The following is a 24,006-nucleotide window of genomic DNA, read 5'->3' as shown; positions in this document are numbered from 1 at the left end:
TCTTACCAACTCCGTAACCTTAAACAGGTTACTTATTCCTCAGCCTTAATCCCTCCTCTGTAAAATAGGGGTAATAATCATTTTTTTTTTACCTCAGAGCGGCTGTGAGGATTCGGTGAGTTATAATCACGTAATAAGTGCTTAGTAAATATTCCCGGTAACCTTAGGTTTTCCTTGTTTATAGATTGAGAGATTAGGATCATGTGGTCACTAAATTCAATTCTAGCGCTAATACCCATCCAGCCCGTCTGTTCCACAGTTTTGTCTTTTGTAAAGTCATTGGGAGAAACTATCATTCTGTCTTTTACTAAGCTACATTCTTCTTTAGCTGTACATCAACAGTCTTCTCAATTAATTAGACCTTCTGATGTAGGTTGCCAGCGTGGACCCTGGTGAAGGCTGGCCCCCCATCACTGGAGTTATTTCCCCCCTCTCTACCAATGCTACAATTCTCACTGTGTTCCGCACCGAGGAGGCTGAATTTCAAAGACATTTTCTCCAAACAGTTGTGGCAGAGAGCCCCCAGGATACAGCGTCCCTTTTTTCTGATGTTATGGATATTGTACTGAGTCAGATTCACAGTTCACTTGAGGATCCTGCCACCTGTGGTAAGCTTCTGAACCGATAACTAACATACTCTGGGTCAGTGGTTTAGAGTTTCTTCTACCATCAAAATTTTTTTCACTGTGCTCTTCGTAGAACCCCAATATCTATTATAAAACAGATAAAAGCAAGCTACAATACTTTAGGCAGTTTAACTCATCATTATTTGTAGAAATTCTGAAGCACCTCTGAGGAGGCCCAAAGGCTCTATGAAACTGGTGTGAAATCAGAGGTATGAGATGAAACCTGTATTTTAATATACTTATTGAAGACTGCATGTGAAAGTATTGTGCTCCTGTCCACCTCCAATCTGGTGCATTGTTACTAATAACAGTACAAACCCTATTTATGCCAGGTAGATATAAATACAATCAATTTGATATTTATCCCATTCATTCAACAGATTTATTGAGTGCCTGCTATGGCAGGCACTGTTCTAAGTAACGGGAATATATCAGAGAACAAACTAGACAAAAGTCTGTGTTCTTACAGAGTGTACCATCTAGTCTGGGGAGACCAGACAGTGAATAAGGAAATTGCATAGTATATTTAGAAGAGATAAGTGCCATAGTCATAAAGCAGGAAAAAGGGAATGGGGAGAGTTAAGGGGTGGGGGGTTGAAATTTTAAACAGGCTTTGTTGAAAAAGTAATATTTGAGCAAAGGCTTGAAGGAAGTGACACAAAGAGGTAACAGCAAATGCCAAGACTCTGAGAAAGGTGTGTGTCTGTTACATTTGAGGGACCGCGAGCAAGCCTGCATTTTGTACACCGTCGGGAGTGGCATTTTTCATTGCCAGCATAGACCCGTTGGGGTTGGTGGTGTGGATGGAGGAGTGTTGTTAGTGATGCGGCCGTGCATCCTTTGTAAGAAAGCGGCCAATCCAAGGGAGGAGCAGGTGTTTGGATTCTCTGCTTCGGTCCTAATGCGTCTTTTTCTCTCCTTCCTCTCCCATCTCTGCTCCTGTCCCTGTAGCTCCTCCTGTTCCAGAGTGGGCCCAGCAGGAGCTCGGCCGCACCGGTCCTTGGAGCGCGGCCGTCATGGAGAAGTGGTTCCCCTGCTCTAACCTGACTGGTGCTAGTTCAAGTCTGATGGAGTCATTTTGGTAAAACTTTATTTCTCTGGATATTGATTGATGAAATCGGCCCTCACTTATCTGCTTATGGGTTTGTTTGGTTTTTTAGCATACTGCATTTTCTTAGTGTGGTCCAGTAATACTAAAAACTACACATGGAGAGCATTGTTTAATGGGGATAGAGTTCAGTCTTATAAGATGAAAAGAGCTCGGGAGATGGATGGAGGTGATGGTTGCACAACATTATGAATCTACTTAATACTACTGAACAGTGTACTTAGTATATTTTACCACAATTAAAAAACTAATTAAAAAATTAAAAAATTAATTTAATTAAAAAATTAAAAAATTAATTACAAAAACAAAATGTTCTCATTATGGAAGAAAATATTTAGTATTAAATCTCAGTAAAAATGAAAAATAACAAATTTGTATAATGCAGCTAAGTTTATGCATACAGGAAGATTTAAGAGCTTAAACTGTCTTTTAAATTTTTTTTTTTTTTTTAAACGTTTATTTATTTTTGAGACAGAGAGAGACAGAGCATGAACAGGGGAGGGTCAGAGAGAGGGAGACACAGAATCTGAAACAGGCTCCAGGCTCTGAGCCGTCAGCACAGAACCCGACGCGGGGCTCGAACTCACGGACCGCGAGATCGTGACCTGAGCCGAAGTCGGCCGCCCAACCGACTGAGCCACCCAGGCGCCCCTTAAACTGTCTTTTAAAGAAGAAAAGTTAGGGGCACCTGGGTGGCTCAGTTAAGGGTCTGACTTGGTTTTGGCTCAGGTCATGATCTCCTGGTTCGTGAGATCGAGCCCCACATTGGGCTCTGCTCACACCTAAGAGCCTGCTTGAGATTCTTTTTCTCCGTCTCTCTCTGCCCCTCCCCTGCTCACGCACGCTCTCTCAAAATAAATAAACATTTAAAAATAGTAAGGGGAGTGTGGGTGGCTCAGTCAGTTAAGCGGCCAACTCTTGGTTTCAGCTCAGCTCAGTTCGTGATTTCGATCAAGCCCCACATCAGGCTTCCCATTGATGGTGCAGAGCCTGCTTGAGATTCTTTCTCTCTGCCCCTTTCCCACTCACTCTCTCTGTCTCAGAATGGATGAATGAATAAACTTAAAAAAAATTTGTTTTAATAAAACAAAAAATAAAAAAATAAAAATAAACGTTAAAAGCCAATTAGCTAAGGGTCCAATACAGTAAATAACACAACAGAGTAAACCCCCAAAATAAAGAAGGTAGTAATAAAGATAAGAACAATAATCACAGACAATAGAAATCAACAAACATAAAGTGATTTTTTGAGAAGTCAAATAAAATGGAGTTATCTATTGTAAAATTGAGTAATTTTTTTTAAAAAAGAAGACATAAACCATATTAGAAATGTAAAAGATGAAGCAGAAATTCAAAATAGTATTAAGAGGTAAAGTCAAGGTTTATTTTTGCCATATAGATAACCAATTGTTCCAACCCTGTTTATTAAAAGTCTTTTTCTCATTAAATTACTGTAGCACTTTGTCCAAATCAGTTCACCACCATTGTGCAGGTTTATTTCTGCAAAGAATCTAGTCCAGAAGTTGTTAATATCACATTGTCTTGAGTACTGAAATCAAGTAGTTTTAGTCCTCTCAACTTTGTTTTGTTTGGTTTTGTTTTCAGAATTGCTTTGACTATTTGAGAAACTTTGCATTTCCCTGTAAATTTTAGAATTATTCTGTTAATTTCCACCAGGAAACCCTGCTAGGATTTTAACTAAGAGTCCATTGAGTCTGTAGATCCATTTGGGAAGAATTGACTTAATCATGAGTCTTCTGATTCCTGGATGTGGTATAGCTTGCCAGGGCTAAGACAGGACAGGTGCACTTTTCCCTATAAGATAGCAGTGTTTACCATAAAGCACTAATAAATAAGGTGGTGTGCTATTGGTGCAAGGATCAGCAGAGAGACCCATACAGCAATAGAGCCCAAAGAGTGACCCACACATGTATGGGAGCTCGGCATACACCAAAGGCAGAATTATAAGTAGACTGTTGGGGAAAGAATAGACTGTTCTATTAATGGTGATGTGACAATTGGCTCTCCAGAAGAAAAGCAATAAAAATTAGATTTCTACCTCACAGCATACACAGTGATAAGTTCCTGATAAATTTTAAACAAATGTGAAAAGTAAAACTTTAAAATCTTAAGGGAAAACACAGGAGGAGTTCAGGCTTGGAATGGTTTTCTTACATAAAACATCAAGCACTGGAACCATGAAGGAAAATATATGACTATAATTTAAAATTTCCTATATGATGAAAAGGCCTAGTCATAGGCCTAGGTAGCTGTAATCCATATAACCAGCAGAGGATTTGTATCTAAATTAGTACAGAGCTCCTAAAAATCAATAAGAAGAAAAGCAATTGGGCACAGAATGCAAACAAGCAATTCATACAATGAAATCCAATAGAGCAGTAATTTGAAAAGATAAGATACTCCGTTTCAGGGTGCCTGGCTGGCTCAGCCAGTACAGCGTGTGACTCTTGATCTCGGGGTTCTGAGTTTGAGCTCCACATTGGGCCTAGTAGAGCTTGCTTTAAAAAAAAAAAAAAAAAAACGCAGTTTAAGCAAATGGAAATGAAAACGACGGTAAGAAACCCCCCACAAGATTCTGTTTTATACCCATTAGATTGTCGAAGGCCAGTAAGTCGGATATAGCACATAAAGAAAGGAGAACACTTTCGATGATAGAATTGTAAATAGTTACAACCATTTTAGAGAACAGTTTGTATTCCTCGTAAAGGAGAAACTTTACATGCTGGCACCCTGCAATTCCACTTCTACATGTCTACATTAAAGTATTTGCACAAATACAAGGAGAGCTACACTCGATTGTTCATTGCCAGTCGTTACAAGTGAAAAAGTGGAAAGAACCGGCTGTCTCTCAGCGGGGAAACGGATAAACAGACTATGGTATAGTTACACAATAGAACATTATAGATAGATTAGTAAAACGGAATAAACGAGCTATTTATATACTCATGAAAAATGTTGAGTACAGACAGAAAATTGCAAAAGGATGATGTATGGTATTTTTTAAAACTTCCAATGTATACAATAGCAATTTATGTTGGTTTTGGTACATACGTATGTCTCTATAAATCAGATACAAGTCTAGGAATACTTCTGGAAGGAAAGGATGGGAAAAGATTGGGGCTTTTCTGTGTCTATAATGCTTAATTTCATTAAAAGAATCTGAAGTCGATAAGGTCAAGCTTTAGCAAATATTTAATCTTTGTGGGGAGAACATATCTAATAATGCTTTCACTACTTTTCTGTGTAATTGAAAGGCTCATAAGTTCTAAAAAAGTTAACAGAATGAAAAACAGACCATCCCCACAGTTAAAGGAAATCCCAGCACACTTAGGGAGAATCAGTCTGCTTCAGAACTGCACGTGTGAAGCCGAGAAGCCCAGCCCGTTCAACCAATGTCACCATAACTTCCTCCCACTTTTAGATCAGATAATGGAAGATAGTGAAATATAACTAATAAGTTTTTGTTTGTTTTTGAATGTTTACTTATTTTTGAGAGAGCGCGAGCTGGGGAGGGACAGAGAGAGGGAGACAGAAGATCAGAAGCAGGCTGCTCGTGCACTATGGGTGCACCGTCAGTGCAGAGTCCGACGTGGGGCTCAAACTCACAAACCGTGAGATCATGACCTGAGCCGAAGTCAAACGCTCAACCGGCTGAGCCACCCACGTGCCCCTACAAGGAATACGTTTTCAAAGTTGTGCTCTTTTCATGGTTTCCCTTAGTGATGTTTAGCCCCAGGCAGAGAAGCATTTAATATCTAATCCCCTCTGCCACACTTCCTCCCCTTCTCATCGATTCCAGATTAGTTTACTATGATGTAATGGTGATGTGAAAGAATTATTCAGAAGGCACCGTGACACTCACTATACTGTATTGCATCGTCTTCTACTTTAATATATGGGCAGTGGGTAGAAAACAACTATGGAATAGTTGCCTAAATTAGTCATGTACCGTAGGACCTTAAGGATCTCATCAATATAGAAGTCACTACCATATGTAATGATTAATGGTTTTGTTAACAGGTGGCTTCTGTCTCTGAGTCTGTTTAAATCATAAATGAGAAGAGAGAGAAAATACATTTTTTGAAGGCTGCTTGTGGGGATATCTTTTGATTAGCTTTTAAAGGCTAATGAATTTTGTTTTTAAAGCATTTTGAAAAATCAGAATTTCAGCTTTGTACTAGACATCTTGACTTGTTCACAGGTTACTACAGGCTGCCTCATCTAATAAGGAAGAGTCTTCCAAAACTGAAAGTGAATTAACGTGTTGCCTCTCTGACCTCTACCAGAGAAAGTCTCGGGAAGAATCCACTGTGTCTAATCAGGAAGACAGCAAAAAGAAACGTATGCACATAGACTGTTTCTTGGTGCAGTCTTTCTTGAGAGTGTGTGTTTTAAAAGACTGGAATTCCCTAAAATGGGGTTGAAACGGTAACTGAATAAGAGGACAAGTTCTTGCATTTCAAACTTGAAAATGATTGTATTAGTACAAAAGTGATGTTAAAAAATCGCCTACAATCTTACCTTCTTAATAAACCATTTCCATTTTTAGTTATGCAAATACAACTTTGTATGCTACTCATCAATATTTATTTCCCTGTGCCGCCTTGCCTTTTCAGTTACTGTTCCACCTCATTGCCTCACAAGATTGATGAAATTTTTCTGTTGTTGAACAGTTTTCAATTTTTATCATTATAAGTAATACCGTAGTATATGGGGTGCATAGGATTTATTCTTTGAGTGACTTCCTTATTGTAAATTGTTTGGAACAAGTTAGTGTATCAAAAAGTGGGGGAAAAGTAGCTTGCAATGCATACTTCTCAATTGCCTTCCAGAACTTTTGTCACAACTCTGTGACCCCTGGGTGATGATACCTTGGGTCTGTTCGGCCTCTGCCTTCCTAAAAATCATCCGATCTTGTTGCCATATTTAGTTCCTAAACTTCCGTTACAAGAAGAGCTCTCTTTCTCTTCTGTGTTGTAGGTACAGACCGATGGGAGAACCACCTCCTTCACATCCTCCTGAAGGGATGTACTTTATTGCAGTATCCCTTCACAGAATACTGAGTCTGAATTAAAGCATTACTAATTCTGCAGAAGTAAAAGCTATTTTACTTGTCTTCCCACGATGCTGTTTTGGTAGGAGGGGTCCCTCGCACCCCGGTGAGGCAGAAGATGAACACCATGTGCCGTTCCTTAAAGATGTTGAATGTCGCGAGGCTGAACGTGAAGGCCCAGAAGTCGTGTCCAGATGGCAGTCCAGATGCCACCAGGGAGAAAGGGATCCCAAGGGCAGCCGTTGGAAGAACGGCAGATAAAGTGGAAAACCGAGGGAGAATACTCCGAAGCTCTAAACCTAAAGGTATTTATTCCCGATGCCATCGTGTTTTGGGGTCTAAGGCCACGCTTATTCTTTCATACCCTCGTATTTTTATAAATTTTAATCCTGTCCTTCAGTTAATGAACATCTATTGAATATCTGCTGAATTCCTCAAGGTGTGTTATGGGGAATACAATAAAAATAAGATCATGTCCTATTCTCAGATTTATGATCCAATCACAAAGATGACAATAGTGAATTCATATATGCATGTGTACATGCGAGCATACACACACACACACACACACACACGAAGTACATAATGGACTAATACAACGTAAGACATAAGAGAGCCAAGAAGCTACAACAGCAAAGACATACTAGGCATTGAGAACAAGAAGGTCGGCCTTGGGCCAGAAGAGGCTGAGAAGGCTTCTAAGGAGGCAGTGGAGCCCAGGCTGGAGTTTAAGGAACAAGCAGAATTCAGATGGCAGGAGGGTAAAAGAAGAGTGTACTAGATGGGAGATTAGCCTCAGTAAAGTCACAAGAAGGGCCATGGCATGGCCCTAGGACAGGTAGTTAAAGAAGCTTTAGCCATTGAGGAAGAGAGGGAGATGGGGAAGCTTTGTGACTCATCTAGTGTATTGAGGTCTTTCAGAGTTGGGCAGAAGAATTTCATCCAGTAGCGTTAATTTTCCTATTTGTTTCTTTCTTTCCTAAAAAATGGATTGCACTGCAGTGTGTTTCTCATCCTCAGGGCACATTCTTAGCTCACGCTACCAGAGCCGGTCCTGTGGGAGGTGAACTTTGGACAATAACTGCATGATGTTACCTTTGATTTCTTTTAAGAATTCTGGAGTAAAAGTTTTCTGCTCCTTGAAGAGTTTTTTTCCCCCCACCTTTGGAATGCTAGATTCACAGATGATAATCAGTTTGAATGGGACAGAACATCTTTAATGAGCTAGTAAAAAAGTATTCACGAATGTGGATGGTTCATTCAAGGGAGAGCAAAATTAACAGTACTCAAGTGCCATTAATATTAACACAGTTTCTGGGGCGCCTCGGTGGCTCAATCGGTTAAGCGTCCGACTTCAGCTCAGGTCATGATCTCACAGTCTGTGAGTTCGAGCCCCGCGTCAGGCTCTGTGCTGACTGGTCAGAGCCTGGAGCCTGTTTCCGATTCTGTGTCTCCCTCTCTCTCTGCCCCTCCCCCGTTCATGCTCTGTCTCTCTCTGTCTCAAAAATAAACAAACATTTGGGGCGCCTGGGTGGCGCAGTCGGTTAAGCGTCCGACTTCAGCCAGGTCACGATCTCGCAGTCTCTGAGTTCGAGCCCCGCGTCGGGCTCTGGGCTGATGGCTCAGAGCCTGGAGCCTATTTCCGATTCTGTGTCTCCCTCTCTCTCTGCCCCTCCCCCGTTCATGCTCTGTCTCTCTCTGTCCCAAAAATAAATAAACGTTGAAAAAAAAAATAAAAATAAATAAATAAACATTAAAAAAAATTTTTTTTAATAAATAAAAAATATTAACACAGTTTCTGGATTAGATTCTGAGCAGAAATAGACCCGCCCAACAGTGGTACATGCTTTTGGACAAAGGTGCCCCAATAATTCAGTGGGAAAACGATAATCTTTTCAACAAATGGTGCTGGAACAGATGGGTGTCTTGATGGAAAAAATGAACTTTGACCTCACCTCTTAGTATTTCAAATCTCTGCTCTATTTTTCCATTCTAATACTGCTTATTTATCCTTTCTCTATTTAATATTCCTCAGTCTTACTATAGATTTCTGTATCTGGTTTTGCAGAGAATTATTTTTTTGTTTCTGCTGATCTCTCTTGTTTTTTTTTTTTCCCTATTTAATTCATTTCTGTTCCTGTCTTTAGTATTGCCTTTGTTTTTTGGATTTATTCTCTCATGCTGTTTCTTCTGTTGTACCCTTAGCTAATTGGTTTTTATTTTTCTTCTTTAAAAGATTATTTAAGTCTATGAACTTTCCTTTAAGTTTTAATTTAAGTGCATTATACAAGTTTGCTATGTTCTGTTTTCATTGATACTTCTAAATATTTGGTGACATCCAGAATATAAGGGAATTTTTTTTTGTTTTTTTTTTTTTAACATTTATTTATTTATTTTTTTTGGGACAGAGAGAGACAGAGCATGAACGGGGGAAGGGCAGAGAGAGAGGGAGACACAGAATCGGAAACAGGCTCCAGGCTCTGAGCCATCAGCCCAGAGCCTGACGCGGGGCTCGAACTCAAGGACCGCGAGATCGTGACCTGGCTGAAGTGGGACGCTTAACCGACTGCGCCACCCAGGCGCCCCTATAAGGGAATTTTTTAACCCAATCTGATAGTTTCTCTTAACCAGCATGTGCATTTGTGAAATAGATGTTTATAATTATTGATAAGCTTGGATGTTTTTTAGAGTCTTATTTTGTGCTTTCTAGGTTTTTTTGTTTGTTTTTTCCTTTCTAGCAGACTGGGATTAATCAAGTTTTGTTTGTTCCTCTTCCTTTCTGCTGGGTTTGGAGGTTATATAGGTGTTTTTTTTTTGTTTTAGAGAGAGAGAGCGAGAGCGAGCGCACGTGAGAGTGCAAGCAAGGGAGAGGGGCAGAGGGAGAGAGAATGAATCTCAAGCAGGCACCCCGCTCTGTGTGAAGCCTGACGCGAGGCTCGATCCCACAACCCCTGGGATCATGACCTGAGCCAAAATCACTAGTCAGACGTTCAACCTACTGAGCAACCCAGGCATCCCTTTTCTTTTCTTTTTTTAAGATTTTATTTTTAAGTAATCTGTTCACCCAACATGGGGCTCGAACTCACAACCCTGACATCAAGAGTCGCATGCTCCACTGACTGAGCCAGCCAGGCGCCCCTATGGTTTCTTTTCCATTAATAGTTATCATTAAATTTATAATATGTACATTTGATTTGCAGAGCCTTAATTAATCAGGATCTCTGCATTTCTCAGCCTCCCCACCACTGACATTTTGGATGTCTGTTAGGGGCTGTTAGGGGCTGTCCCTTGAACCACAGGATGTTTAGCAGCATCCCTGGCCTTTGGTCACTAGATGCCAGGAGCACCCTCCTCCTCCCCACCAGTCTGGCAACCCGGAAGTAGCCATACGTGCCCTGGGAGGCAAGATACCTAGTTGACAACCACTGGCTTAAGCCATACAGTGACTTCAGCTGGATGTGATGATCAACTTAATTTTTTTTTTTCACAGACTTTAAAACTGAAGAGGAGCTCCTGTCTTACATACATGAAAATTACCAAAAGACTGTGGCCACAGGAGAAATCATGTTGCATTCATGTGCTCGGAATATAATCTCAACCATTAAAGCATTCCTAAAGTCAAAAGGCACCAAGGAATTGGAAGTAAGAGAGTATGGATGTTGCTGTTTATTATAGGTGGAGTGGTTGGTTGCTCGTTGGTGGGTTTGGTTCATATGTCTTGGGAAATGATTGCTATGCAGTGTGTGATTCAAAAATAAGAGAAGGGATGAACTTAATTGCAGATCGTGGGAAGTAGACACAATGAACTGGTAAAGCAGAAATCCGGAAAATAGGCTGGGTGAGGGTAGTGGTAATTACATGTACTTCTTTTTAAATTTTTTTTAAAGAGCAGAGGAGAGGGGGAAAGGGACACATCGAGAGAATCCTAAGCAAAGCTTCATGCTCGGTGTGGAGGCCGGTGTGGGGGGCTCGATCTTACAACTGCGAGATTATTACCTGAGCCAAAATCAAGAGTTGGATGTTTAACTGACCCACCCAGGTGCCCCTTCGTGTACTTCTTTTCTAACAAAAATCTCTGTTCTCAACTACATGTTAGCTGCATGAATTAAACCAGCGGTTTTTACCTTAGGGGACTTTAGAGTCACCTAGAACATTTTTGAAAAATGCTAATGCCTGGTTTCCTCAAGACCAACAGAAACAGATCTCTTGGGCTTGGTTCCTGAGTATATGTACTTGTAAAAAGCTTCGTAGGTGATTCTATGCAGAGGGAGTATTGTAAACCACTGGTTTAGACCATGCTGTCATTGTCTTTATTCACGGTTAGTGCTGAAAGCCAGTCTCCTCAAAAATAGATAGGAGTTATTTATAGTCCTTAAGTTTTTTGTTTTTTTTTAAGGTCAGACATGCAAGCTTGTTGTATCCACACCTCCTTGCTCTTAAATATCTTTTTTACCCTGTTTTTTTTTTTTGAAGATATGAAATAAGAACATTCATTTCACTATTTTTCGTTCAATAAGAGGGAAATACCTGAGGGGATATACTTCCCTTCTTACGGCATTAGTCAGCTGTGAAATAAATTAGATATAATAAGTAACTCAGTTTTCTCCTAGGTAATAATTCTGTATTTTCAGATGAACTGCCTGAATCAGGTAAAAAATTGCCTCTTAAAAACTAGCAAAAGTCTTCGACAAAATCTGGGCAAAAAACTGGATGAAGATAAAGTCAGAGAGTAAGTAACTACCTTTGTTGATTGATTGATTGATTTACCACCACTCCCAAACAAAGCTCTAAGATTTGCTTCTATTCATTTAAAATAGATTGCCAATTGTTCAAAGGCTTTTTGTGCCTGATTCTTTGTGATGTTTTAAGGTGCAGTTTGAGTTACCCATTTATCTATTAATCATGTCATTACTTAGAGAAAGCAATGACTCTTCTTTTTGGTTGTCGGTTCTTCTGGAAAAAGATCTTTGCTTAAGGAAGGAGCTTTTAGTTAAATGGCACTCATGATCGATATGACCAAGTATTTTTTCTCTCAAGGTGCCTGCTTCAGGTATTTCTTCGTTTGGAGGTGTGTCTGCAGTGTCCTTCCATACACGAAAGTGTAGACGATATGGAGCAAGTGGTGAAGGAGGCAAGTATATAAGCCCAGCGCCCCTGGGAATCAGCCTCAAAGACTTTCAGCGTCCCTGTAGAAGGCATATGGTAATTTTCCACTCTCTTCTTCAGGTGACGGATTTGCTGCGCATGGTGTGTTTAACTGAGGATTCGGCATACCTCGCGAAGTTTCTGGAAGAAATTTTGGAGTTGTGAGTTTGAGGACTAGTAACTTTACTACTCTTTTACCAGGAACCACTGTGGTATTGTGTGCGAATCGTGGAATGGGAGGACTGCTTCTCGTGCTGGATGAGGGGTGGAACAGAGAGGGTGGAATGGTGGCTGCTCCACGTTCAACCAGTCTGTTCCGCAGGTATATTGGCTCCATCCCGAAGACACTCGGAGCTCTTTACGACAGCCTGGGGTTTATGATTCCTCAGAAGCTAGCTGGCGTCCTTCCTCTAGACTTTTTCAGCGATGACTCCATGACACAGGAGAGCAGATCACCGCTTCCTTCTGTGCCTCTTCTGTCAAGTGCTCAGAGATCAGTGTCGGGCGGCACCGAATCTGACCAACTGGAGGAGCTTCGTACCAGATCAGCTAAGAAGAGAAGGTGGGAGCTCAAGAGATTGGAGGAATTACTTGCACTGTTGTAGTTCAGACAGAGGGCAGTTGCCTTTAAATAATTGATTGAATTCCTAGCTGCCCTTACTTCTGAATCATAGAAACCACTTCTCGGAGTTCCTAACCTACATCATCTGCTGCCTTTCACTACCCAGGGAATATGCAGTGGTGATGACGTGGTCCACAGTGTCCTTCTTACCTGTCCGCATGGGGTTGCCAGGAGCCTTTTAGGAGACAAGTTGAGGGCTTCCGCGTACTTTCTGTTTTTCTTGATGTTATTCATTGCTCATGACTAGTTGAATTTATAGCAGTTATTTTGGAAAAATTGTGAAGTTGGCGTATTTCGCTACAGATTCAGACCAGTGTCAAAAAAACTGACTTTTATTTAATGTTCTCTTAGAAACTCTGGTTCTTTTCTAATGTAACTACTTGTCACCTCTATTGAATGTGTTTTGGCTCTTTGTTTCTGTTTTTAAAAGGAAAAATGCGTTAATAAGACATAAAAGCATTGCAGAGGTTTCACAGAATCTTCGGCAAATTGAAATTCCCAAAGTGTCCAAGAGAGCTACAAAACATGTAAGTTATTTCCAGAGGACAGGAAATGGTGCTTCTAGGTCTGTTCTTTCCAGCAGGAGTTGATTCAACAAGATTGAAAGGCAGTGTCTCTACTTTGAGGAAATGGTCATTGGAGAATATAGAAATAAAAGTAGATGTTTTTAATCCAACAAGTAAAGAACTATAAATTTGTTGAAGATAAGCCATCTTACCCAAAAGTGTGACAGTTAGAGGTGATACAAAGAAAATCAGCAAGTGAAAGTTAGGAATGAATAAGTGAATTCAAAATATCTAGATAAGAAAACTCATAAAATAATAACTAACATAAGTAAAGAGACCATTGAAAAAATAATGTGCATCATGATAGGACTTTGATTGCAGATCAGAAGGTGCTTTTCAGTACCTTTTACTTCAGTAAGGTGGGGTGGGGGAAGGGTGCTGTCGGGACCCAGGTGATCTGCTTTTCTGTGACAGTAGATGAGAGGACTTGAACCCAGCTGCAGTCTGTTAATATTAAGTAGAACTGATGTTTTATTAAGGAAAGAAGAGAGTACCTTGAAACTTTGGAACTGCAGGCACTCTGAGAAGAGTTAAAATTCTGTAAGAATTAGTTTTAGAAGCATTAATCATAACAACGGTTTGCTTTGTTTCTAGATATGTGTAGCTGTCCTTTGGGATTGGAGGTGGGATTGCATTTTAAGAGCTAGTGGTATTCACTTCCTTAGTGTGCCTTCATAAGTGTCCATGAATCAGGCACTAATCTTATGTGTTGGAATCCTGAGTGGAGAGCAGGAAATCCAAAAGTGACAGCAGCATAAGTGGCAGGCTTCCTCTCTCTAGATGTTACAATGATTCACAGTCCTTTCTAGCACTCCTTAAGTCAGCCTCCATGTGGTAGTTCATTCTTCAAGTAACACATTGGCATAATGGGAAAGAAACAACCCCAAGCTTTAAAAACAATTCCATTGTATAGCTGTATCTATATTTTTAGATTATTGTATAGCAAATAATTTAATATAGAGACTCCTTAAGATTATAGTCATCCTCGGGGTGCTTGGGTGGCTCAGTGGGTTAAGCATCTGACTTTTGAATTCAGTTCAGGTCATGATCCCAGGGTTGTGGAGTTGAGCCCTGCACTGGGCTCTGCGTGGAGCCTGCTTAAGCTTCTCTCTCTCTCTGTCTCTCTCTCTCTCTGTCTCTCTCTCTCTCTCTCTGTCTCTCCCTCTCTCTGTCTCTCTCTCTCTCTGTCACTCTCTCCCTCTCTCTCCCTCTCTCCCTCTCTCCCATACTCACAGTGTCACTGTAAAATTTTAAAAAAGGGGGGGCACCTGGGTGGCTCACTTGGTTAAACATCTGACTTCAGCTCAGGTCATGATCTCACAGTTCATGAGCTCAAGCCCCACTTTGGGCTCTGTGCTGTCAGCGCAGAGCCTGCTTCAGATCCTCTGTCTACCTTTCTCTCTGCCCCTCCCCCACTCATGTGCTCTCTCAAAAATAAACTTTTTAATTTTTTTATTTAAAAAAAAAATTTTTTTTTTGACGTTTATTTATTTTTGGGACAGAGAGAGACAGAGCATGAACAGGGGAGGAGCAGAGAGAGAGAGGGAGACACAGAATTTGAAACAGGCTCCAGGCTCTGAGCCATCAGCCCAGAGCCCAACGCGGGGCTCGAACTCACGGACCGCGAGATCATGACCTGAGCCGAAGTCGGACGCTTAACTGACCAAGCCACCCAGGCACCCCACATTTTTTTTTTTTAAAGAGTATAGTCATCTTCTAATTTATACGGGTTTTCCTTTACTTTTTTTAGTATAGAAGGTATACATGATCATCGTTAAAAAACGGAAACCTTAATAAGTTAAAAGTTAAGAGTGTCCCTCCTCTTCCCAGGCCCCTTTCTGTATACACCAATAGCACACATCAAAAGTTTCCACATACCTGGATACATGCCTATGCATAAATGTTACAAATCGTTACTAAGCTGCTATACTTCTCCTTCCCACCCCCACCACTTTCTCCCATCATGTAGCTCTTTCTGTGTATGTACAGATAAGTCTTCCTTCCTTCTCTATTTTTAAAGGTCTTACTAATCTTTTAGTGTCTGTTGGATGGATGTATCAAAATGTCTTTCATTCTTTATGGATATTTAGGGTGTTTGTTTTTTTAAAAAAATTTTTTTAACGTTTATTTTTGAGACAGAGAGAGAGCATGAAGGGGGAGGGTCAGAGAGAGAAGGAGACACAGAATCTGAAACAGGCTCCAGGCTCTGGGCTGTCAGCACAGAGCCCGACATGGGGCTCGAACTCACAGACCGCAAGGTCATGACCTGAGCCGAAGTCGGACGCTCAACCGACTGAGCTACCCAGGCGCCCCTGGGGTGTTTCTTATTTTGCCTACAATGCAGGCTTCAGTGTCCTTGGAACATATATCTGTTTTTGTGCATTTTACAAGTATTTCTGTTAGGGGTTCCGGCAAGTGGAACTGCGAGGGTCAGAGGACTTCATGTGGAATTTTTATTCTTTTAAATGAGTGCCGATTTACTCTTTCAGGAAGGCTCTCACCTTACTCTTCAGCAGCCTCCAGTCCTGGCAAAAGATACAGTGCAAGGTATACTTTGTCTTCTCGGTGTACGCATATACTGACTAGGATGACAAACTTAGCTTAATTGCATGTATTTAAACAGCTGCATACAGTTCTAAATTATAATTTTATATGATCGTTGGTTAATGAGATACGTCCGGGTATCATATGTCCTAAGTCCAAATATGTCCTAAGAATATCTTAGGAGAATAAGATATTCACACAGTCTCAAAATGACTGCATTCTGCAAAATCACGGGCCAGAAATCTTTATTTTTTTTAACTAAGCTTTACACCCAACATGGGGGGTGAACTCATGACCCTGAGATCAAGAGTTGCATGCTCTACTGACTGAGCCTTCCAGGTGTCCCTGGCCTGAAATCTTTTTTTTTTTTTTTCTTTAACACCATTATTATGAAAGCCACAGAAAGGAAAAGAGGCAGTGAAACTGGTCTAGATGAAAGCACTTTAAATGTGACAGTTGAATGCACTATATGATCCCTGCCTGGATCTTAAATTCAGGGAGGCAAGAAGCCATAAGGGATATTGAGGCAGTAAGAGAAATGTGAAGATTGGTAGTATGCTGGGTGATAGGCCCTTATTTCTTGTGGTGTTCCTACCTTACTGTGCTGTGTTCCTGGTGGGAAACTGTAAATGTAGAGAGTGATGGAGGGAGAAAACAAAACTTGACAGTTGGTGAATTTTAATGATGACTCTACGTGTAATGAATTAGTCATTGGCATTTTCTGTCAATGTTAAACTTTTATAAACTTGGGAAAACAAACCAACAAATCCAGCTTGGCTGTCAGATCATAAATGAGTTTCAGGCGTTTGTTTTTGAAACTTGGGTATCACTGGTGTCCTTAACTTTAATGTCTGTCATTGATCGGTAAATGTAAGGGCTCCTCCCAACTTGTGGGTCATGGTTTATTGGGGTTGTATTTAAATGACTTGCTCTCAGAAGAGTTACCGTGGTGAGTGGGTGAGTCGGCTTCCCTATAGGCCATCTTGCTTCGGATGAAGATGCCATCCTGCTGGCTTTGTCAGGTAGTTTTTGATTGATTTCTTCAGCTACTTTCCTCAACTTTAAGTCTATAAATGGTCACACACTCCCATGTTCTGAAGTCAGGAAGAGAATTTAAAATAATGCAGCAAACTCGTGAAATACTCAAATCCACAGAGTGAAATCTGTGGATTTGAGAAGAACACTTTTTCTCCTTGGAGCCGAGTACAAAGCAGTAAAAAGGCCCAAAGTGAGGAAAATCCTCACAATTCTGGCATACATTAAAACAGACCCTGATCTACACTACCAGCCTCCTGAGGATTGTGTCCATTTTACAATGACGACAGACTCTGATTTAAGTGATGTGGGCCTTCCTTGTGTTCCTGAAAAGTTAGATTTAAATTGAATTTGTAAAAGTAAATAGTCTTTATGTACCATATGAGTATAATATTTAAGAAAGTCCTGTTAGTGAATGTGAATATAGAAGCCAGTCTGTAGAATAGTTCCTTAAGCTTAATCAGCCGCTTTCTGTTTTGGATGTCTTTCTTTTCCCAGATATGGCATTTATTAGTGATAATATTTGGTGCTTTTGTTTGTTTTTTTTAATGCTTTCAGAAGTGACCAAAGTTCGAAGAAATCTCTTCAACCATGAAATGATTTCTCCTTCAAAGAGATTGGCAAAGCGGGGGTTGCCTAGAAGCCATTCTGTGTCGGTTGTGGAAGGTTTGGAGAATAAATTTAACAACTTGAAGAAGAAGACCAAAGGTATTATATTTTAGGGTAACCAATAGAAGGGGATTCTTGGATCCAAAGCAGTCTTCAGACTCTGTTGCAGAAGCTCATTGATCTCCTCCATTTTCCTCTCTGTGGTTACCATCAGTTTTCCCCTTGGGGTCTCTCTTCCTCCAAGCTTGGGTGAAGACTTAATCCTGGGATCTGGTCAGTCCTCTCCTACCTAGTCACCCCTACAAGTATCTGTTTGACAAACCAGTGAAAAAGAAATGAAGGATAATGACCAGTTTTTTTTCTAGACTTTTGGGTGTTTTGGTTTTTTCTTTTTTGTTCTTGTAGTAATTGAGTAAAGAATGCAATTCACTGGCCTTCCTTGTATTCGTGAAGTGGTGCAACCGTCATCACTAATTCCAGATTGTTTTCATCACTCCAGAAAGAAACCACATATCCAGTACAGTCACTCTCCCATTTCCCCCAACTTTCCCAGCTGTAGGCAACCACCAGTCTACTTGCTGTTTCTGTGGATTCACTGCTTGTGCATATTTCTTTTAAGTAGAGTCATATACTATGTGGTCCTTGTAACCAGCTTCTTTCACTTAACATAATGTTTTCAAGCTTTATGTACAGGTTGTAGCACATCTCAGCACTTCATTTCTTTTTATTGCCATAATACACCATTGTGTGGATAAACTGCCTTTTATTTGTCCATTCATCAATTGGCGGACATTTGAGTTGTTTCTACTGTTCAGCTGTTAGGAATATGCTTCTATAAACACACACAAGATTTCACGTAGACGTGTTTTTAATTCTCAGGCACATGCCTTGGAATGAAATTATAGGGACATATGGTAACTCTGTGTTTAACTTTCGAGGAATTACCAAATTGCTTTCCAATGTGGCTATACCATTTCACGTTCCCGCTGGCAATGTGTGAGGGTTCCAGTTTCCCCACACCTCCCCCCAACTGTGGTCTCTTTCTTTGATTCTCCCCATCCTCCTGGGTGTGCAGTGTTGGCTCATTGTGGTTATGGGTTGCATTTCTCTGATGACTGGTATTGAGCATCTTATCCTGTGCCTGTGGGCCATTTGTAGATCTACTTCAGAGAATGTCTATTCAAATCTTAACCCATTTTCTAATTGGGTTGTTTGTCTTTTTACTGTTGAATTATAAGAATTCTTTATGTATTCTAGATATTGGGCCCTCATCAGATACATGGTTTGTGAATATTTTACCTCGTCTGGGGGTTGTCTTTTCACTTTCCTTGATAGTGCTCTTTGATACACAAAGTTTTTAATTTTGGTAAAGTCCATTTGAAAGCAGTTTGTGAATTTTTGTCATTGCTCATGCGTTTGGTGTCCTAACTTAGGAAAAAAAAAACGAACAGAATCCGCTTTTAACTTTAAACAGTTACGTTTCAGTCTTTGATCCATTTGGAGTTAACTTTTGTGCATGATTTTGTGTGAGATAGGAGCCCAACATCGTTCTCTCATATATGGCTATCCAGTTGTTCCATTAGTTGAAATGGCTTCTTTCCTCATTGAATTGTCTTGGCATCATAGTCAAAGTCAATTGACCAGGGGTGCCTGAGTGGCTCAGTCGGTTAAGCATTCGATTCTTGGTTTTGGCTCAGGTCATGATCTCACGGTTCATGAGATCAAGCCCTACGTTGGACTCTGCTGACAGCACAGAGCCTGTTTGGGATTCTTTCTCCCTCTCTCTCTGCTTCTCCCCTGTTTGCTCACTCTCAAAATAAATAAACTTTAAAAAAAAGTTAATTGACCATATATATTAAGGTGTTAATTTTTTAAAATTTTATTTAATCCAAGTTAGCTAACATATAGTGTAATAATGATTTCAGGAGTATAATTTAGTGATTCTTCACTTACATATAACATCCAGTGCTCATCCCAGCAAATGCTCTCCTTAATGCCCATCACCCATTTAGCCCATCTCCACACCTAGCACCCCCTAGCAACCCTCAGTTTTCTGTATTTAAGAGTCTCTTAAGGTTTGCCTCACTTCCTCTTTATTTTTCCTTTTCTTCCCGTTTTGTTTCTTAAATTCCACATGAGTGAAGTCATATATTTATCTTTCTTTGCCTCTTTGGCTCAGCATAATACACTCTAGTTCCATCCATGTTGTTGCAAATGGCAAGATTTCATTCTTTTTGATCACCGAGTGATATTCCATTGTGTATATATATCACATCTTCTGTATCTATTCATCAATCAATGGACATTTGGGCTCTTTCCATAACTTGGCTTTGGTTGATAGTGCTGCTATAAACATTGGGGTGCATGTGTCCCTTCGAATTAGCATTTTTGTGTTCTTTGGATAAATACCTCGTAGTGAAATTGCTGGGTCTTAGGGTAGTTCTATTTTTAATTTTTTGAGGAACCTCCCTACTGTCAGAATGGCTGCACCAGTTTGCATTCCCACCAGCAGTGCAAAAGTGTTGCCCTTTGTCTGCATCCTTGCCAACACATGTCATTGCCTGAGTTGTTAACGTTAGCCATCCTGACAGGTGTGAGGTGGTATCTCATTGTGGTTTTGATTTGTATTTCCCTGATGATGAGTGATGTTGAGCATCTTTTCATGTATCTGGTAGCTATCTGGATGTCTTCTTTGGAAAAGTGTTCATGTCTTTTGCCCGTTTCTTCATTGGATTATTTGTTTTTTGGGTGTTGAGTTTGATAAGTTCTTTATGGATTTTTGGATACTAACCCTTTATCTGTTATGTCATTTGCAGATATTGTCTCCTTTTCCATCAGTTGCCTTTTTGTTTTGTTGATTGTTTCCTTTGCTGTGTAGAAGCTGTTTTCTTGATGAGTTTGCAGTAGTTCATTTTTGCTTTTGTTTCCCTTGCCTCCAGAGACATGTCTGTAAGAGGTTGCTGTGGCTGAGGTCAAAGAGGTATTGCCTGTTTTCTCTTCTAGGATTTTGATAGTTTCCCATCTTACATTTAGGTCTTTCATCCATGTTGAGTTTCTTTTTTTTTTTTTTTTTAATTTTTTTTTTTTTCAATGTTTATTTTGTTTTTGGGACAGAGAGAGACAGAGCATGAACGGGGGAGGGGCAGAGAGAGAGGGAGACACAGAATCGGAAACAGGCTCCAGGCTCTGAGCCATCAGCCCAGAGCCTGACGCGGGGCTCGAACTCACGGACCGCAAGATCGTGACCTGGCTGAAGTCGGACACTTAACCGACTGCGCCACCCAGGCGCCCCTGAGTTTCTTTTTGTGTCTGGTGTAAGAAAGCGGTCCAGGTTCATTCTTCTGCATGTCACTGTCCAGTTTTCCCAGCACCACTTGCTGAAGAGACTGTCTTTATTCCATTGGATATTCTTTCCTGCTTTGTCAAAGGTTAGTTGGCCATACATTTGTGGGTCCGTTTCTGGGTTCTCTATTCTCTTCCATTGATCTATGTGTCTGTTTTGGTGCCAGTACCATACTGTCTTGGTAATTACAGCTTTGTAATACAGCTTGAAGTCCAGAATTGTGATACCTCCAGCTTTTGTTTTCTTTTTTAACATTACTTTGGCTAGTTGGGGTCTTATTCTGGTTCCATACCATTTTAGAATTGTTTGTTCTAGCTCTGTGAAGAATGCTGGTGTTATTTTGATAGGGATTGCATTGAATATGTAGACTGCTTTGGATAGTGTCAGCATTTTAACAATTTGGTTTTTAAACTTTTTTATATGTGTATTTATTTTGAGGGAGAGGGAGAGAGAGAGCATGAGCGGGAGACAGAGCATGAACGGGGGAGGGGCAGAGAGAGAAGGAGACACAGAATCCGAAGCAGGCTCCAGGCTCCGAGCTGCGAGAACAGAGGCCGATGCAGGGCTCGAACCCACGAACCGTGAGATCATGAGCTGAGCCGAAAGCAGATGAGCCACCCAGGCGCCCCAACAATTTAATTGTTTTTTAAATGTTAGGTAGAAGTCAGCAGTAAAGCCATCTAGTCCTGAGTACTTCTTTGTGGGAAGGTTTTGATAACTACTTCCATCCTTTCACTTGTTACATACAGGTTTATTCAGATTTTGTTTCTTCTTGAGTCTGTTTTCAGTGTTTGTATCTTTGTAGGAATTTGTCCATTTCTTCTTGGTTATCTATTTTACTGTTACACAGTTGTGCACCGTATTCCCTAATAGTCATTTGTATTTCTGCGAGCTCAGTAGCAATGTTCCCTCTTTCATAGTAGTTTGGGTTTTCCCTCTCTTTTCTTGGTCAGTCTAGTTAAAGATTTGCCAATTTAACAAAGACGGGAGTAGAGTTTAGTGATTCTTCACTAAAAAGCACTGGGTGTTTTATGGTTCTTCTCAAAGAACTGACTTTTGGTTTCATTGGTTTTTCTGTTGTTTTTTAATTCTTGATTTCATTTATTTACTATGTAATCTTTACCATTTCCTTCCTTCTACTTGCTTTGATGTTAGTTTGATCTTTTTGACCTTTTCAGGTTTAGTTTAGGTTATTGATTTGAGATCTTGTTTTTTAATACAGGCATAACAGGTACAAATTCCCTTCTAAGCACTACTTTAGCTGTGTCCTGTAAGTTTGGGTGTGTTGTGCTTTCATTGTCATTATCTCAAAATATTTTCTAATTTCCCTTGTGATTTTTTCTTTGGCCCATTGACTATTTATGTGTGCATTGACCTTCATGTATTTGTGAGTTTCCCAAATTCCTTCTGTTGTTAATTTCCAATTTCACTCCATTGTGGTTGGAGAACAAACTTTGTATTTTAGTCTTATTAAATTTGAGACTTATTTTATGCTCTACCATTTGACCTATAATGGAGAGTGTTCTGTGTGTGCCTGAGAATAATGTGTATTCTGCTCTTATTGGATAGAGTGCTGTACTAATCTCTGTGACCTGTTTATTTTATAACTGAAAGTTTGTACCTCTTAATTCCCTTTATCTATTTCACCCACCCCCCACGCACCTCCCCTCTGGGAACCATGAGTTCTATGTATTGAGGAGTTTGGTTTTGTTTTTTTAGGTTCCACATATAAGTGAAACCATATGGCATTTGTCTTTCTCTGACTTAGTTCACTTAGCAAAATACCCTCTAGGGCCATTCATGTTGTCACAGATGTCAAGATCTCATTCTTTTTTATGGCTGGGTGATATTCCATTGTGTATATGCCACATCTTCTCTATCCATTCATCTATCAATGGGCATTTGGGTTGCTTCCATATCTTGGCTATTGTAAAGTTGCAATAAACAGAGATGTGTGTATATCTTTTTGAATTAGCAGTTATCATTTTCTTTGGATAGATACCCAGTAGTAGAATTGTACTGGTGAATTATATGATAATTCTGTTTTTAATTTTTAAAGGAACTGTCATTGGGCATTAAGGAGGGCACTTGTTGGGATGAGCACTGGGTGTTACATGTAAGTGATGAATCACTAGATTCTATTCCTGAAATCATTATTACACTACATGTTAACTAACCTGGATTTAAGTAAAAAATAATAATAATCCAAAACTATAAGGTTTAGAATCAAGATATGTATGTATATATATATTAAAAAAATCAAGAATTTCGTCTACAAAAAAAATAATAATAAAATAAAGGAACCTTCATACTGTTTTCCCCAGTGGCTGCACCAGCTGGTATTCCCACCAACAGTTCCTAAGGGTTCCCTTTTATCCACATCCTCACCAACATTTGGTATTTCTTGTTTTGATACTAGCCATTCTGACAAGTGTAAAGTGACCTATCATTGTAGTTCTGATTCCAGTTTCCTTGATGATGAGTGATGTTTGAGCATCTTTTTATGTCTCTGTTGGCCATTTGTATGTCTTTGGAGAAATAGCTGTTCAGGTCCTCTGCCCATTTTTTAATTGGATTATTTTTCTGGTGTTGACTTGCATGAGTTCTTTATGTATTTGGGATACTAACCCCTTATTGGATATGTCATTTGCAAATATCTTCTCTCATTCAGTAGGGTTGCCTTGTCGTTTTGTTGGTTTCCTTTGCTGTGCAGAAGCTTTTTATATTTCAGTGTAGTCCCAAAGGTTTATTTTTGCTTTTGTTTCTCTTGCCTGAGGAGACATACCTAGAAAGAAGTTGCTGATGTCAGGTTACTTACTGCCTGTGTTCTCTTCTAGGATTTTTATGCTTTCGGGTCTCACATTTAGGTCTTTAATCCATTTTATTTTCGTATATGGCATAAGAAAGTGGTTCAGTGTCATCCTTTGCACATAACTATCTGGTTTTCCCAGCACCATTTATTGAATAGACTCTTTTCCCATTGTATATTCTTGCCTCCTTTGTTGTAGATTTACCACATGAGAGTGGTTTAGTTCTGGGCTCTGTATTGATTCTTTTGATCTGTGTGTCTATTTTTGTGCCAGTACCATACTGTTTTCATTATAGCTTTGTAGTATATCTTGAAATCACAGATTGTGATACCTCTAGATTTGTTCTTTATCAAGATTGCTTTGGCTAATTGGGATCTTTTGTGGTTCCATACAAATTTTAGTATTTGTTCTAGTTCTGTGAAAGATGCTGTTAGTATTTTGATAGGGATTATCTTAAATCCGTAGATTGCTTTTTGTAGTATGGAAATTTTAACAATATTAAATCTTCAAATCCATGAGCATGG

General features: G+C 39.9%; 1 protein-coding gene across 2 annotated transcripts in view; it reads left to right on the top strand.

Moving 5' to 3' along the window:
- TICRR (TOPBP1 interacting checkpoint and replication regulator) overlaps positions 1 to 24,006 on the top strand; it is a 48,977-nt gene that overhangs the window by 10,203 nt on the left and 14,768 nt on the right. For both annotated transcript variants that reach the window (XM_045452365.1, XM_045452366.1), the window contains exons 4-15: positions 374 to 608; positions 1,578 to 1,707; positions 5,957 to 6,096; positions 6,895 to 7,113; positions 10,299 to 10,450; positions 11,440 to 11,537; positions 11,846 to 11,939; positions 12,035 to 12,114; positions 12,276 to 12,515; positions 13,006 to 13,102; positions 15,631 to 15,688; positions 17,279 to 17,428. In XM_045452365.1, coding sequence (XP_045308321.1) covers positions 374 to 608; positions 1,578 to 1,707; positions 5,957 to 6,096; positions 6,895 to 7,113; positions 10,299 to 10,450; positions 11,440 to 11,537; positions 11,846 to 11,939; positions 12,035 to 12,114; positions 12,276 to 12,515; positions 13,006 to 13,102; positions 15,631 to 15,688; positions 17,279 to 17,428 — 1,693 coding nt within the window. The remainder of the gene's footprint in view (positions 1 to 373; positions 609 to 1,577; positions 1,708 to 5,956; positions 6,097 to 6,894; positions 7,114 to 10,298; positions 10,451 to 11,439; positions 11,538 to 11,845; positions 11,940 to 12,034; positions 12,115 to 12,275; positions 12,516 to 13,005; positions 13,103 to 15,630; positions 15,689 to 17,278; positions 17,429 to 24,006) is intronic.

Source organism: Leopardus geoffroyi, chromosome B3, assembly GCF_018350155.1.
Source record: "Leopardus geoffroyi isolate Oge1 chromosome B3, O.geoffroyi_Oge1_pat1.0, whole genome shotgun sequence".
NCBI lineage: Eukaryota > Metazoa > Chordata > Mammalia > Carnivora > Felidae > Leopardus > Leopardus geoffroyi.
Note: the sequence above shows the minus strand (reverse complement) of the source record. Positions and strands in the feature narration are given on the sequence as shown.